This window comes from Bubalus bubalis, chromosome 1, assembly GCF_019923935.1.
Source record: "Bubalus bubalis isolate 160015118507 breed Murrah chromosome 1, NDDB_SH_1, whole genome shotgun sequence".
NCBI lineage: Eukaryota > Metazoa > Chordata > Mammalia > Artiodactyla > Bovidae > Bubalus > Bubalus bubalis.
The window spans coordinates 189,336,310-189,352,307 of record NC_059157.1 but is presented as its reverse complement, the minus strand read 5'-3'; the positions used below and the strand labels follow the sequence as shown (position 1 = coordinate 189,352,307).

At 48.0% G+C, this 15,998-nt stretch overlaps 3 protein-coding genes across 3 annotated transcripts in view; all 3 read left to right on the top strand.

Moving 5' to 3' along the window:
- Positions 1 to 15,998, top strand: part of TSPEAR (thrombospondin type laminin G domain and EAR repeats) — a 193,374-nt gene that overhangs the window by 126,185 nt on the left and 51,191 nt on the right. The gene's annotated exons all lie outside the window — the stretch shown is intronic.
- Positions 934 to 2,119, top strand: LOC102408868 (keratin-associated protein 10-8-like). The gene has a single exon (XM_025292707.2). The coding sequence runs from the start codon at positions 1,015 to 1,017 to the stop codon at positions 1,693 to 1,695; it is 681 nt and encodes a 226-aa protein (XP_025148492.2). The 5' UTR covers positions 934 to 1,014; the 3' UTR covers positions 1,696 to 2,119.
- Positions 9,521 to 10,890, top strand: LOC123335075 (keratin-associated protein 10-11-like). The gene has a single exon (XM_044947625.2). It carries the CDS (start codon positions 9,588 to 9,590, stop codon positions 10,560 to 10,562), a length of 975 nt encoding a protein of 324 aa, XP_044803560.1. The 5' UTR covers positions 9,521 to 9,587; the 3' UTR covers positions 10,563 to 10,890.

The window sequence follows — 15,998 nt, the reverse complement described above, 5'->3', positions numbered from 1 at the left end:
TGAACGCGGCCGCTGACTCAAGACACCTGTGAGCGCTGCTCCCTGAAGAGATCTCCTAAGAGACTCCACGTATGACCGAGCTCCATTAACCCTCTCAGGCACACTGGCTGGGCTGCAGGGGACTGGATGTCCCTCTCACCATGCTTCCTGCTGGCAGAGCAGCTTCTGGGGGGAGTGTCAGGATCTCCCACCAGCCCCTGCTGAACATGACCCTCACCTGGTTCCACTGTCATATCCCCTGAACCACTTGCATTTTACAGACGAGTACATGTCACATTACACCTAAGTTTAAAAATTGTAAAACTCAAAATATTATTAAAAGTACTGCACCTCAAACAGAGGAGAGCTCAACATCTAAATTCACCAATTTAGAGATATGATCACCTCTAAACCTCACTCAGCATTGTTCCTGTTGTTCAGTCGCTCAGTCATGTCCCACTCTTCGTGGCCCCATGGACTACAGCACAGCAGGCTTCCCTGTCCTTCACCATCTCCCAGAGCTTGCACAAACTCGTGTCCATTAAGTCAATGATACTATATAACCAGCTTGTCCTCTGTTGTCCCCTTCTCTTCCTGCTTTAATCTTGCCCAGCATCAGAGTCTTTTCTAATGAGTCAGCTCTTTCAATCAGTGGCCAAACGATTGGAGCTTCAGCTTCAGCATCAGTCCTTCCAGTGAATATTCAGGGTTCATTTCATGTAGGATCTTACCTAGATATTTTCTGTATCTTTTCTGGAGCCAAACAAAGGAGAAATGGAAAAACATCCTGCAACATGGGATATTTACGCTCACAGGTTTAATGAGTGAAAACAATTGTGGAAACAATGCCAGCACTAATGAGGGGCTCCTGCCGCCAGCTCTCAACCCCAACAAGGAAGGGAGGGCCTGGGAGTCTCCTATGGGGACAACACAAGCCAGGGGCCAGGTATAAAAGCCCTGCATCCCCAAGCACCTCACACACAGCTCATACAGTCACACACACTCAAACCCTCCTCCAGCCCCACCACCTCCACCATGGCAGCCTCCACCCTGTCCGTCTGCTCCAGCGACCTGAGCTATGACTGCCCAGAGAGCTGCTGCGAGCCCCCCTGCTGTGCCCCCAGCTGCTGTGCCCCGGCCCCCCGCCTGACCCTCCTCTGCGCCCCAGTGAGCTGTGAGTCCAGGCCCTGCTGCCAGCCCTCCTGCTGCACCTCCTCTCCCTGCCAGCAGGCCTGCTGTGAGCCTGTCTGCTGCACACCTGTCTGCTGCACGCCTGTCTGCTGCACGCCTGTCTGCTGTGAGGCTTCCCCATGTTCAACCTCCCCATGTTGCCAGCTGCCTAGCTGCCAGTCCTCCTGTTGTACCTCCTCGCCGTGCCAGCAGGCCTGCTGCGAGCCCATCTGCTGCAGGCCTGTCTGCTGCACCCCTGTCTGCTGCAGGCCTGTCTGCTGCAGGCCTGTCTGCTGCACACCTGTCTGCTGCAGGCCCGTGTGCTGTGAGGCCTCCCCCTGCTCAGCCCCCTCATCCTGCTGCAGACCCTCCACCTCTGTGTCCCTCCTCTGCCGCCCCATGTGCCGCCCCGCCTGCTGTGTGCCCAGGTCCTCCTGCCAGCCCAGCTGCTGCCGCCCGGCCTCCTCCGTGTCCCTCCTCTGCAGGCCCACATGCTCCCGCCCGGCCTGCTGCATCCCAACCTCGGCCCCAGAGCCCTGCTTCTGACCTGGCATGTGTCCCCAGAGCCAGCCGAGCACAGGTTCCACCTGTGACTTGGTCCTCTGTCCTGATCTGGGCTGGTTGGTTTCCCTCACTCAGGACAGGGTCCCTGATGTGCCCTCTGTCCTGACTGACTGACCTCTCACTCCTGCCCCAGGAACCCTGACCTCATGGCTCCCTGGGGCTTCTGCATCCCAGGTGTTGCCTCCAGCTGTCTCTGGGTCACCTGCCCCCCTACCCCTCCAGATCCTCTAGCTGGGTCACTTGGCCTGGACTTCCAACCAGTCAGCGCCCCCTCAGGCACCTGGATAAATAAACACACGTCATTACCTAATCTGCTCCGTTCCTGTGGTTCTCTGGTGCGATGGGTGCAGGGGTGGAAGGAAGCACACGATTGTGACCTGACACTAGTCTCCTCCAGCCGAGAGCATTTCTGTCGGGAAGCGAGTGTGTTAGTCACTCAGTCATGTCCGACTCTCTGAGACCCCATAGACCGTAGCCCACCAGGTTCCTCTGTCCATGGAATTCTCCAGGGAAGAATACTGGAGTGGGTTGCTATTCCCTTCTCCAGGGGAGCTTCCTGACTCAGGGGTCGAACCTGGATCTCTTGCATTGCAGGCAGGTTCTTTACTGTCTGAGTTACTGGGGAAGCCCCGGGAGTAGGTGACTGAGACCCCAAAGGGCATTGGCCTGACCCCTCTGGGCAGGGCCGCCAGGTGGGGCTCCTGCTTCTCCAAGAAGTCAGTGCCCGCTCAGGCCCTGGCCTGCGGCTGGTCCCCTGCAGACCTGTCATGGTCTGGGGGTTTCTCAGGGTCCCTGGACTGTTCTTGCCCACTTGAAACATATGGGCCAACTGGCCCCTTGAGTCCACTCCATGCGGGTGGCCTAAGGACCCCATGTAACACAATCTGTATGTGGCTGGGGTCACCCCTTTTGGTCCGCCAGTGGGTCTGCACTTTTAGCAGAAATGTGGTGGGAGTTGGGAGGGCTGCTCCAACCGTGTGGGGTGAGAGGGCCTGGATGACCTTCCCACCCAATTGATCCAGAGAGCTAACAAGGTCAGGACACAAGTAGGTTGAGATGCTGGACTTGAGGAGGACAGCACAGGCCCACCTGGGAGGGGAAAGAAACTGAGTGGGTCTCACAGCTGCCCAGCTCACCCCCTCGAGAATGATTCTAGCACCCAGGCCAGTAACCCAGGTGAAGCGCCATGGATCCCTCAGTTTTAGAGCTGCTCTGCGAACCAGGGGCAGCTAGTGTCCTGGGTCAGGATGCCAGAGAGAAGAGAGCTGTTCTGAGGAACTCCCCTGTCCACGGAGGGTCTCCCTTAAGTGTCCCCTGAGAAATGATAAGCAAACAGGTGTGAGGCTGAGCCTGGGAAAACCCATAAAGTTAGCTGGACTGAATCACAGAGATGACAGAGAGCCTTAAAAGGACCTGCCCCCACTGCCTGTTGGAAATATTCATAAGTCTCAGGACATGGGGTGGCTCTTCCGAAGGATGTTGCCTCAACTCTGAGAGAAAATGGGAATGAAAGTGAGAAATTAGCACAGACCCCACAGATATTAAAAGGAAATGCAATAAGCAATTAAGGTGATATGGACTCATGCCTTGATCAGATCAGATCAGATCAGTTGCTCAGTCGTGTCCAACTCTTTGCAACCCCATGAATCCCAGCACGCCAGGCCTCCCTGTCCATCACCAACTCCCGGAATTCACTCAGACTCATGTCCATCGAGTCAGTGATGCCATCCAGCCATCTCATCCTCTGTCATCCCCTTCTCCTCTTGCCCCCAATCCCTCCCAGCATCAGAGTCTTTTCCAATGAGTCAACTCTTTGCAGGACGTGGCCAAAGTACTGGAGTTTCAGCCTTAGCATCATTCCTTCCAAAGAAATCCCAGGGCTGATCTCCTTTAGAATGAACTGGTTGGATCTCCTTGCAGTCCAAGGGACTCTCAAGAGTCTTCTCCAACACCACAGTTCAAAAGCATCAATTCTTCTGCGCTCAGCCTTCTTCACAGTCCAACTCTCACATCCATACATGACCATAGGAAAAACCATAGCCTTGACTAGACAGACCTTTGTGGGCAAAGTAATGTCTCTGCTTTTGAATATGCTATCTAGTTGGTCATAACTTTCCTTCCAAGGAGTAAGCGTCTTTTAATTTCATGGCTGCAGTCACCATCTGCAGTGATTTTGGAGCCCCCCAAAATCAAGTCTGACACTCTTTCCACTGTTTCCCTCTCTATTTCCTGTGAAGTGATGGGACCGGATGCCATGATCTTCATTTTCTGAATGTTGAGCTTTAAGCCAACTTTTTGACTCTCCACTTTCACCTTCATCAAGAGGCTTTTTAGTTCCTCTTCACTTTCTGCCATAAGGATGGTGTCATCTGCATATCTGAGGTTACTGATATTTCTCCCGGCAATCTTGATTCCAGCTGGTGTTTCTTCCAGTCCAGCATTTCTCATGATGTACTCTGCATATAAGTTAAATAAACAGGGTGACAATATACAGCCTTGATGTACTCCCTTTCCTATTTGGAACCAGTCTGTTGTTCCATGTCCAGTTCTAACTGTTGCTTCCTGACCTGCAGACAGATTTCTCAAGAGGCAGATCAGGTGGTCTGGTATTCCCATCTCTTTCAGAATTTTCCACAGTTTATTGTGATCCACACAGTCAAAGGCTTTGGCATAGTCAATAAAGCAGAAATAGATGTTTTTCTGGAACTCTCTTGCTTTTTCCATGATCCAGAGGATGTTGGCAATTTGATCTCTGGTTCCTCTGCCTTTTCTAAAACCAGCTTGAACATCAGGAAGTTCACGGTTCACATATTGCTGAAGCCTGGCTTGGAGAATTTTAAGCATTAGCTTACTAGCGTGTGAGATGAGTGCAATTGTGCGGTAGTTTGAGCATTCTTTGGCATTGCCTTTCTTAGGGATTGGAATGAAAACTGACCTTTTCCAGTCCTGTGGCCACTGCTGAGTTTTCCAAATTTGCTGGCATGTTGAGTGCAGCACTTTCACATGCCTTGAAGACACAAATAAACAAAATTCACTTAAACCAGATCTCCTTAATTGTCCTGTATCAACTTAACATATCTTGTTTTTTAGGGCAGTTTTAGGTTCAGAGCAAAACTGAGTGGGAAGTACAGAGTTCCTATATATATATATATATATATATATATATATATATATATATATATCTCCCTACCCTCACACAGGTGCAGCCTACCCCACCATCAGTATCTTGTGATTTGATGCATTTGTTACAAATAGGCTACATTCTTTCCTTATAATAGATAAACCTACACTGACATGTCAATATCACCCAAAGTCCATAGTTTACATTAGAGTTACTCTTGCTGTTGCTAAGTTCTATGTGTTTTGATAAGTGTATTATAGCACATGTGGAACATTAGGAATAGTTTCCCTGCCCTAAAAATCCTGTGCTCCATCCATTCATCTCTTCTTCCCTGCTAACCCTGGCAACCACTGATCTTTTTACCGACTCCATAGTTTTGTCTTTTCCAGAATGTCATATCCTTGGAACCATCAGGAGTGGAAACTTCTCAGATTGGCTTCTTTCACTTAGGAACGTGCACTTATGTTTCCTTCATGTTCCTTCATGCCTTGATAGCCTTTTTTCTACTTTTTTTTTATTGAGGTAAAATATTCATAACACAAAGTTTACAACCTTAACCACTTTAAAGTGTACAGTTCAGTGGTATTAAGTACATTCATAACCATCACCACTATCCATACTTGGAACTCTTTATCTTGCAAAACAAACTCTATACACATTAAACAAGAATTCCCATACTTCCTTTCTCACAGCCCATGGAAAGTATTATTCTACTTTTTGTCTCTAAAGTACTTCGTGTAAGTGAAATCACAAAGTGTTTGTCTTTTTGTGACTGGCTTATTTGTGTTACCATAATGTCCTCATGGTTCATCCATAATAGTGCCTGATTTACTTCCTGTTAACGGGTGAATAATATTCCATTCTATGTGTATACCACATTTTGCTTATCCATTCATCCATCAGTGAACACCTGAATGGCTTCCACTTTTCAGCTATTGTGAAAAATGCTTCTATGAATGTGGTTTACAAATAGCTCTTCAAGATTCTGCTTTCAATTCTTTTCAGCATATACCCAGTAGAAATACTGGATCATACAGTAATTCTACTTTTAATGTATTGAGGAACCATCATACTGATTTCCACGTAGCTGTACCAGATCATGTTCCTACCAACAGTGTACAAATGTTCCAGTTTCTTCAAAGTCTCACCAATATTTATGTTGTTTTTTAAAATAAATGGTCATTTTACTAAGAGGTGTAAGGTGGTACCTCACTATAGTTTTGATTTGCATTTCTCTAATGATTGGTTATATTGAGTATATTTTCATGTGCTTATTGGCTATTTGTATATCTTCTTTGGAAAAATATCTATTCGTGGCCTTTGCTCATTTCTGAGTTAGGTGTTTTGTTGTTATTGAGTTTTAGGAGTTTTCTATACATTCTAGATATCAATCTCTTATCAGATATATGATTTTCAAATCTTTCCTCACATTTCTTTGGGTTACCTTTGTTCTCTGTTGATACTACATTTTGATGACAAATATTTAACATTTTCGTAAAGTCCCGTTTCTGTGTTTTCTTTTGCTGCTGTGTCATTGGTGTCATGTCCAGGAAGTGACTGCCAGATTCCAGGTTGTGAAGTTTTGTCCTATTTTTTCTTAAAAGAGTTTTATAGTTATAGTACTTGTATCCAAAATATATAAAGAACACTCAAAATCGAACATCAAGAAAAACTAACAAAGAAAAGGGCCTAAAGATTTGAAGAAATACCAAAGAAGATGCAGGGATGGCAAATAAGCGTATAAAACGATGCTTCGCATCATTACTCATTTAGTTCAGTTCAGTTCGTGTCCGACTCTGTGCGACCCCATAGACGGCAGCCCACCAGGCTCCGCCATCCCTGGGATTCTCCAGGCAAGAACACTGGAGTGGGTTGCCATTTCCTTCTCCAGTGCATGAAAGTGAAAAGTGAAAGGGAAGTCGCTCGTCGTGTCTGACTCTTAGTGACCCCATGGACTGCAGCCTACCAGGCTCCTCCGCCCATGGGATTTTCCAGGCAAGAGTACTGGAGTGGGGTGCCATTGCCTTGTCCATTACTCATTAGGGAAGTGCAAATTAAAACCGCAACAAAGTCCTAACCCTTCATACCTATGAGAAAGGCTAGAATTAAAAACAATTACCATGCCAGTGTTGGCAAGGATGTGGAGAAACTGGAGCTTTGATACATTAAATAATATAAATGACACAGCCTCTGTGGATAAGTTTGGCAAAGAAGTACATTAGAGAACCTCACCGTATCACTGGTCTTTGGGGAAGTGCAAGTTTGAATTATGCTAAGGTAGTGCTGCTGCTGCTAAGTTGCGTCAGTCACATCTGACTCAGTGTGACCCCATAAATGGCAGCCCACCAGGCTCCCCCGTCCCTGGGATTCTCCAGGCAAGAACACTGGAGTGGGTTGCCATTTCCTTCTCCAATGCATGAAAGTGAAAAGTGAAAGTGAAGTCGCTCGGTCGTGTCTGACTCTTAGCGACCCCATGGATGGCAGCCTTCCAGGCTCCTCCGTCCATGGGATTTTCCGGGCAAGAGTACTGGAGTGGGCTGCCAGTGCCTTCTCTGATACTAAGGTAGTACTGCATACCTATTGTTGTTGTTTAGTCACTAAGTGAAGTGAAGTGAAGTGAAGCGAAAGTTGCTCAGTTGCATCTGACTCTTAATTCTCCAGGCCAGAATACTGGAATGGGTAGCCTTTCCCTTCTCCAGGGGTCTTCCCAGCCCAGGGATAGAACCCAGGTCTTCCGCGTTGCAGGCACATTCTTTACTGCTGAGCCACAAAGGAAGTCTAAGAACACTGAAATGAGTAGCCTATCCCTTCTCCAGCAGATCTTCCCGACCCAGAAATTGAACCGGGGTCTCCTGCATTGCAGGTGGATTCTTTACCAACTGAGCTGTGAGGGAAGCCCTGTGTAGTCACTAAGTTGTGTTTAACTCTTTGTGACCCCATGGACTGTAACCTGCCAGGCTCCTCTGTCCATGGGATTTCCCAGGCAAGAATACTGGAGTGGGTTGCTATTTCCCTCTGTAGAGGATTTCCCACCCAGGAGATCGAACTCACATCTCCTGCACTGGCAGATGGACTCAACCACCAGGCCATCTGGGAAGCCCTCATGCCTATTAGCATGGCCAGAAATAAAACCCTCACAATGTGGACTGTTGGCCAAGGATATACAACCACGAGAACGTTCACGCATTGCTGGTGGGAATGCAGAATGGCACGGCCACTTGGGGAAAGAGCTTAGCAGGTTCCTATCAAGCTAAACATACAGTTCCCATCCGATCCAGCTATGCCGCGCCTGGGTATTTATCCTAGAGGATGAAAACACAATCACACAGAAACCTGTGCACAAAGAACGTTGACAGCAGGTTTGTTCATAATCACCAAACACAGGAAGTCATGAATAGGTCTCCCAGCTGTCCAGCGAACAAATGGTGGAGCACCCTCACCATGGACACTACGCAGCAGGAACAGGGAGGAGCCTCGGATGCACACAGCACCACGGCCACTGCATTTTGCCGAGTGAAAGAAGCCAGACCCCAAAGGCCACCCGGTGTACGATTCCATGTATGTGACCTCCTAGAAAAGTCACAACAGCAGTGATTTTGAATCAGCACTTGCCTGGGGCTTTGGGCTGAGGGAGGAGCTGATTCCAGTGGGACAGGAGTTTGGGGGCCTGTATGGTCTGGTGGGGGTGTGTCTGCATTTGTCAAACTCAGAGAACTGCACTTGGGAAAGAGTGTGTCGAAGGCCAGAGGGGTGGGACAGCCAGCAGGCACTTGCTTCTACAGGGCCAAGCCAATGGACCTCCTCTCCCTCTGCTTTTTGCTGACTTTGTTATTCTTTATTATTCTTTTTTATATTCTGCCTGCCTTTGGGCTCGCTATTTTTCTGGACCATGTACTGTCAAGGTGGTTTTTGTAGATACTGTACGAGTGGCTTCTTTTCAGAATAGCTGTCTTATCAGAAATGCTCTAATCTCCATCCGCCTGATAATCCACTTTCCTCAGACTTTCAAGAGTTGGTTGCAGTGTCTTCAGGTATGTTGACTGGCTGAGCGAAGTCGGATGCCAAACTCTCTGGAAGCTTTTAGGCCGTTTCCTCGTATTTGGCGTCAGACATTTCACCAGTGTGTCAGATACGCACTGTTTTCCATTCATCTTGTCCTAGTTCAGTCAAAGATCCAAATCTGAAGCACCATGTTTCTTTCCCTTCTCTCTGGAAAATGTTCTGTTTCTCCCATTGCTGCACACATTCTATCCCTGGAGACCTCGTCTGACGCAGCTGGACCTTTCCTCCATCCTGCTCTGTGCTTGAGACATGTTTTGGTTCTTCTCACTCGCTCCTTCTCCCTTTGGCTGGTCTGTCCACTGTTGAGCCCTGGTGCTTGAGAGGGACGTCCTACAGCAGGTGGCAGCACCGTCCCAACTTTGAGCCCTGCGATGCCAAGTCTCTGAGAAGGGGCTTCACAGCCAGTCCCCTGCAGAGCCATGGACAGGTGGGAGGGGAGAGCCTGCAGGCACACACGGGTGGGGCTCCGGGACCCTAGATGAGTCCTGTGTTTGCTTAGAGACCCTCACACAGCTCAGGGGTGATCCAGCCCTCAACCAGGACATGCATTATACAAGCAGCAAACTCTTCTGTAAATAAACAAGAAGTAATAGGAGCTCAAAACACCAACAAGGAAAGGGAAGCCTCAGGGAGCCTTCAGCTGGCCCAACACACACCTGGACGGGGTATAAAAGGCCCACAGCCCTGAGCCATGCTCACACACTCACTCACTCACTCACACACACTCACATCCTCACCCTCCTCCAGCCCCACCACCTCCACCATGGCTTCCTCTGCCTTGTCTGTCTGCTCCAGTGACCTGAGCTACGGCAGCCGGGTCTGCCTGCCCGGGTCCTGTGACTCCCGCACCGGCTCCTCCTGGCAGGTGGACCACTGTCCAGAGAGCTGCTGCGAGCCCCCCTGCTGTGCCCCCAGCTGCTGCGCCCCGGCCCCCCGCCTGACCCTCCTCTGCGCCCCAGTGAGCTGCGAGTCCAGCCCCTGCTGCCAGCCAGCCTGCAGCAGCTCCTGCCTGGCCTCGTCCTGCCAGCAGTCTAGCTGCCAGCCCTCCTGCTGCACCTCCTCCCCCTGCCAGCAGGCCTGCTCTGAGCCCGTCTGCTGCAGGCCCGTCTGCTGCACACCTCTCTCCTGCAGGCCCGTCTGCTGCACCCCTGTCTGCTGCAGGCCCGTCTGCTGCACACCTCTCTCCTGCAGGCCCGTCTGCTGCACACCTGTCTGCTGCAGGCCCGTCTGCTGCACACCTGTCTGCTGCAGGCCGGTCTGCTGTGAGGCCTCCCCCTGTTCTACCTCCTCATGTTGCCAGCAGTCAAGCTGCCAGCCCTCCTGCTGCACCTCCTCCCCCTGCCAGCAGGCCTGCAGTGAGCCCGTCTGCTGCACCCCTGTCTGCTGCAGGGGCGTCTGCTGCAGGCCTGTCTGCTGCACACCTGTCTGCTGCAGGCCCGTGTGCTGTGAGGCCTCCCCCTGCTCAGCCCCCTCATCCTGCTGCAGACCCTCCACCTCTGTGTCCCTCCTCTGCCGCCCCGTGTGCCGCCCTGCATGCTGTGTGCCCAAGTCCTCCTGCCAGCCCAACTGTTGCAGCCTGGCCTCCTCCGTGTCCCTCCTCTGCAGGCCCACATGCTCCCGCCCGGCCTGCTGCATCCCAACCTCGGCCCCGGAGCCCTGCTGCTGACCTGGCATGTCACCCCAGAGCCAGCCAAGCTCAGGTTACACCTATGACTTGGTCCTCTGTCCTGACCTGGGCTGGGTGGTTGCCCTCACTCAGGACAGGGTCCCCGATGTCTCCACTGTCCTGACTGACTGACCTCTCACGACTGCCCCAGGAGCCCCGACCTCACAGCTCCCTGGGGCTTCTGCCTCCCAGGAGTCACTTCCAGCTGTCTCTGGGTCACCTGCCCCCCTACCCCTCCAGATCCTCTAGCTGGGTCACTTGGCCTGGACTTCCAACCAGTCAGCACCCCATCAGGCACCTGGATAAATAAACTCACGTCATCACCTGATTGCTCCCTTCATGTGATCTCTGGTGGAGTGGATGCAGGGGTGGAAGGAAGCACACGATTGTGACCTGACACTAGTCTCCTCCAGCCGAGAGCATTTCTGTTGGGAAGCGAGTGTGTTAGTCACTCAGTCATGTCCGACTCTCTGAGACCCCATAGACTGTAGCCCACCAGGTTCCTCTGTCCATGGAATTCTCCAGGCAAGAATACTGGAGTGGGTTGCTATTCCCTTCTCCAGGGGAGCTTCCTGACTCAGGGGTCGAACCTGGACCTCCTGCATTGCAGGCAGGTTCTTTACTGTCTGAGTTACTGGGGAAGCCCCGGCAGTAAGTGACTGAGACCCCAAAGGGCATTGGCCTGACCTCTGTGGGCAGGGCCGCCAGGTGGAGCTCCTGCTTCTCCAGGAAGTCAGTGCCTGCTCAGGCCCTGGCCCGTGGCTGGTCCCCTGCAGACCTGTCATGGTCTAGGGGTTTCTCAGGCTCTCTGGACTGTTCCTGCCCACTTGAAACATATGGGCCAACTGGCCCCTTGAGTCTTCTCCATGCGGGTGGCCTAAGGACCCCATGTATCACAACCTGTAGTTAGCTGGGGTCACCCCTTTTGGTCCGCCAGTGGGTCTGCACTTTTAGCAGAAATGTGGTGGGAGTTGGGAGGGCTGCTCCAACCGTGTGGGGTGAGAGGGCCTGGATGACCTTCCCCCTCGACTGATCCAGAGAGCTAACAAGGTCAGGACACAAGGAGGTTGAGATGCTGGACTTGAGGAGGACAGCACAGGCCCACCTGGGAGGGGAAAGAAACTGAGTGGGTCTCACAGCTGCCCAGCTCACCCCCTCGAGAATGTTTCTATAACCCACGCCAGAAACCCAGGTGGAGTGCCATGGATCCCTCAGTTTTAGAGCTGGTCTGCGAATTGGGGGCAGTGTGGGGCAGCTAGTGTCCTGGGTCAGGATGCCAGAGAGAAGAGAGCTGTTCTGAGGAACTCCCCTGTCCACGGAGGGTCTCCCTTAAGTGTCCCCTGAGAAATGATAAGCAAACAGGTGTGAGGCTGAGCCTGGGAAAATGCATAAAGTTAGCTGGACTGATTGGCAGAGATGAGAGACAGCCTTAAATGGACCTACCCCCACCAGCCTGTTGGAAACATTCATAAGTCTCAGGACATGGGTTGGCTCTTCCGAAGGATGTTGCCTCAACTCTGAGAGACAATAGTAGGAATGGAAGAGGAGAAATTAGCACAGATCCCCCCAGATATTAAAAGGAAATGCAATAAGCAATTAAGGTGATATTGACTCATTCTTTGAAGGCACAAATAACCAAAATTCACTTAAAAACACCCAGATCTCCTCAATTGTCCTGTATCAACTTAACATATCTTGTTTTTTAGGGCAGTTTTAGGTTCAGAGCAAAACTGAGTGGGAGGTATAGAGTTCCTATATAGTCACACCCTCACACAGGTGCAACCTACCCCACCATCAGTATCTTGTGATTTGATACATTTGTTACAAATGGGCTACATTTGTTATAATGGATAAACCTACACTGACATGTCAATATCACCCAAATTGCATAGTTTACATAGAGTTCACCCTTGCTGTTGCTAAGTTATATGTGTTTTGATAAGTGTATTATAGCACATGTGGAGCATTAAGGAATAGTTTCCCTGCCCTAAAAATCCTCTGTGCTCCATCCATTCATCTCTTCTTCCCTGCTAACCCTGGCAACCACTGATCTTTTTACCGACTCCATAGTTTTGTCTTTTCCAGAATGTCATATCCTTGGAACCATCAGGAGTGGAAACTTCTCAGATTGGCTTCTTTCACTTAGGAATGTGCACTTACGTTTCCTTCATGTTCCTTCATGCCTTGATAGCCTTTTTCTATTTTTTTTATTGAGGGAAAATATTCATAACACAAAGTTTACAACCTTAACCACTTTAAAGTGTACAGTTCAGTGGTATTAAGTACATTCATAACCATGTGTAACCATCACCACTATCCATACTTGGAACTCTTTATCTTGCAAAACAAACTCTATGCACATTAAACAAGAATTCCCATACTTCCTTTCTCACAGCCCCTGGAAAGCATCATTCTACTTTTTGTCTCTAAAGTACTTCCTTCGTGTAAGTGAAATCACAAAGTGTTTGTCTTTTTGTGACTGGCTTATTTATCTTACCATAATGTCCTCATGCTTTGTCCATAATAGTGCCGGATTTACTTCCTGTTAACGGGTGAATAATATTCCATTCTATGGGTATACCTCATTTTGCTTATCCATTCATCCATCAGTGAACACCTGAATGGCTTCCACTTTTCAGCTATTGTGAAAAATGCTTCTATGAATGTGGTATTACAAATTTCTCTTCAAGATTCTGCTTTCAATTCTTTTCAGCATGGACCCAGTAGAAATACTGGATCATACAGTAATTCTACTTTTAATTTTGAAGAACCATCATACTGATTTCCACGTAGCTGTACCGGATCATGTTCCCACCAACAGTGTACAAGTGTTCCAGAGTCTTCACAGTCTCACCAATATTTATGTTGTTTTTTAAAATAAATGGTCATTATACTAAGAGGTATAAGGTGGTACCTCACTGTAGTTTTGATTTGCATTTCTCTAATGATTAGTTCTGTTGAGTATATTTTCATGTGCTTATTGGCCATTTGTATATCTTCTTTGGAAAAATGTCTATTCGTGGCCTTTGCTCATTTTTGAGTTAGGTTTTTTGTTGTGGTTGTTATTGAGTTTTAGGAGTTCTCTATACTTTGTGGATATCAATCTCTTATCAGACATATGATTTTCAAATCTTTCCTCACATTTCTTTGGGTTACCTTTGTTCTCTGTTGATACTACCTTTTGATGACAAATATTTACATTTTCATCAAGTCCCGTTTCTGTGTTTTCTTTTGCTGCTGTGTCATTGGTGTCATGTCCAGGAAGTGACTGCCAGATTCCAGGTTGTGAAGTTTTGTCCTATTTTTTCTTCAAAGAGTTGCATAGTTACAGGTCTTACATTTAGATGGAGGATCCACTTTGAGTTAATTTTGTGTATGATGTTAGGTATGGATCTAACTTCATTCTTATGCATGTGAATATCCGATTTCCCTAGAACCATTTGTTGAAAAGACTGTCTTTTCTCCAGTGAATGGACTTAATGCCCTTGTCAAAGATGGTTTGACCTAATGTGTGAGGGTTTGTTTTTGGATCCTATATTCTCTTCCATTGATCTCTGTGTCTGACTTTGTGCCAGTACCACTCTATTTGATTACTGTCGCTTTGTAGTGAGCTTTGAAATCAGGGGTATGATTCCTCTGGCTTTGTCCTTTTTCAGGATTTTTTTGTGTGTGTGTGGTTATTCAAGGTCCCTTAAGATTCCATATGAATTTTAGAATGAGTTTTTTTTTAATTTCTGTGAAAAGTCATCAAGATGTTGATAGCAACTGTATTAAATATATAGATTGCTTTGGATAGTAATGATACCTTAACAATATTAAAGCTTGAATCCATAAATATGGGGTGTCTTTCCATTTACTTATGTCTTCTTCCATTTCTTTCAACAATGATTTGTAGTTTTCACTGGATAAGTTTTTGACCTCCTTGATTAATTCCTCAGTATTTTACTTTTTTGATGATATTCTAAATGGAATCAGTTTTGTAATTTCCTTTTAGGGTTATTCATTATTAGTGTATAGAAATACAACTAATTTTTTTATATTGACTTTGTATCCTGCTGTTTTGCTGAATTCACATATTAGTTGTAATGGTTTTGTGTGTAGGTATGGAATTTTTCGGATTTTGTACACATAAGGATTGTGTATACATAACATCTGTGAATGGAGATGATTTTACTTCTTCTTTTTCTACTTGATGCTGCTAAGTCACTTCAGTCATGTCTGACTCTGTGCGACCCCATAGATGGCAGCCCACCAGGCTCCCCCATCTCTGGGATTCTCCAGGCAAGAACACAGCTTTCTTATCCATTCATATACACAATGGAGTATTACTCAGCCGTTAAAAAGAATACATTTGAATCAGTTCTAATGAGATAGATGAAACTGGAGCGTATTATATAGCGTGAAGTAAGCCAGAAAGAAAAACACCAATACAGTATACTAATGCATATATATGGAATTTAGAAAGATGGTAACAATAACCCTGTATCTGAGACAGCAAAAGAGACACTGATGTATAGAACAGTTCTTTTGGACTCTGTGGGAGAGGGAGAGGGTGGGATGATTTGGGAGAATGGCATTGAAACATGTATAATATCATATATGAAACGGGTCGCCAGTCCAGGTTCAATGCTCGATACTGGATGCTTGGGGCTGGTGCACTGGGATGACCCAGAGGGATGGTACGGGGAGGGAGGAGGGAGGAGGGTTCAGGATGGGGAACACGTGTATACCTGTGGCGGATTCATGTTGATATATGGCAAAACCAATACAATATTGTAAAGTTAAAAAAAAAAAACTGGAGTGGGTTGCTATTTCTTTCTCCAATGCATGAAAGTGAAAAGTGAAAGCGAAGTCGCTCTGTCGTGCCCAACTCTTAACGACCCCACGGACTGCAGCCTACCAGGCTCCTCCGTCCATGGGTGTTTCCAGGCAAGAGTACTGGAGTGGGTTACCATTGCCTTCTCTGTTTTTCAACTTAAATCCCTTTCATTTTTCCTTTTGTCAAGCTGGTAAAGGATCTGCCTGAAATGCAGGATACCCTGGTTTGATTCTTGGGTTGGGAAGATCCCCTGGAGAAGTGACAGACTACCCACACCAGGGCTTCCCTGGTGGCTGAGATGTTAGAGAATCTGCCTGCAATGCAGGAAACATGGGTTCAATCCCTGGCTTGGAAAGATCCCCTGGAGGAGGGCTTGGCAACCCACTCCAGTATTCTTGCCTGGAAAATCCCCGTAGACAGAGGAGCCTGGCGGGCTACAGTCCATGGGGTCACGAAGAGTGGGACACGACTAAGCGACTAAACACAACACATCACCTCCAAATTGATCTATAGATTCAAAGTAATTGCAATAACAAATAGGATTTCTTTGTTGGTATCAATAAGTTAACCCCAAAATTATTTGGAAAGGCACAGGAGCTCAAGGAGCCACAAAATTT

What these genes read in the sequence shown, in the direction of transcription:
- LOC102408868 (XM_025292707.2), top strand. Translation starts at nt 1,015, where the DNA reads ATGGCAGCCTCCACCCTGTCCGTCTGCTCCAGCGACCTGAGCTATGAC.
- LOC123335075 (XM_044947625.2), top strand. Translation starts at nt 9,588, where the DNA reads ATGCTCACACACTCACTCACTCACTCACACACACTCACATCCTCACCC.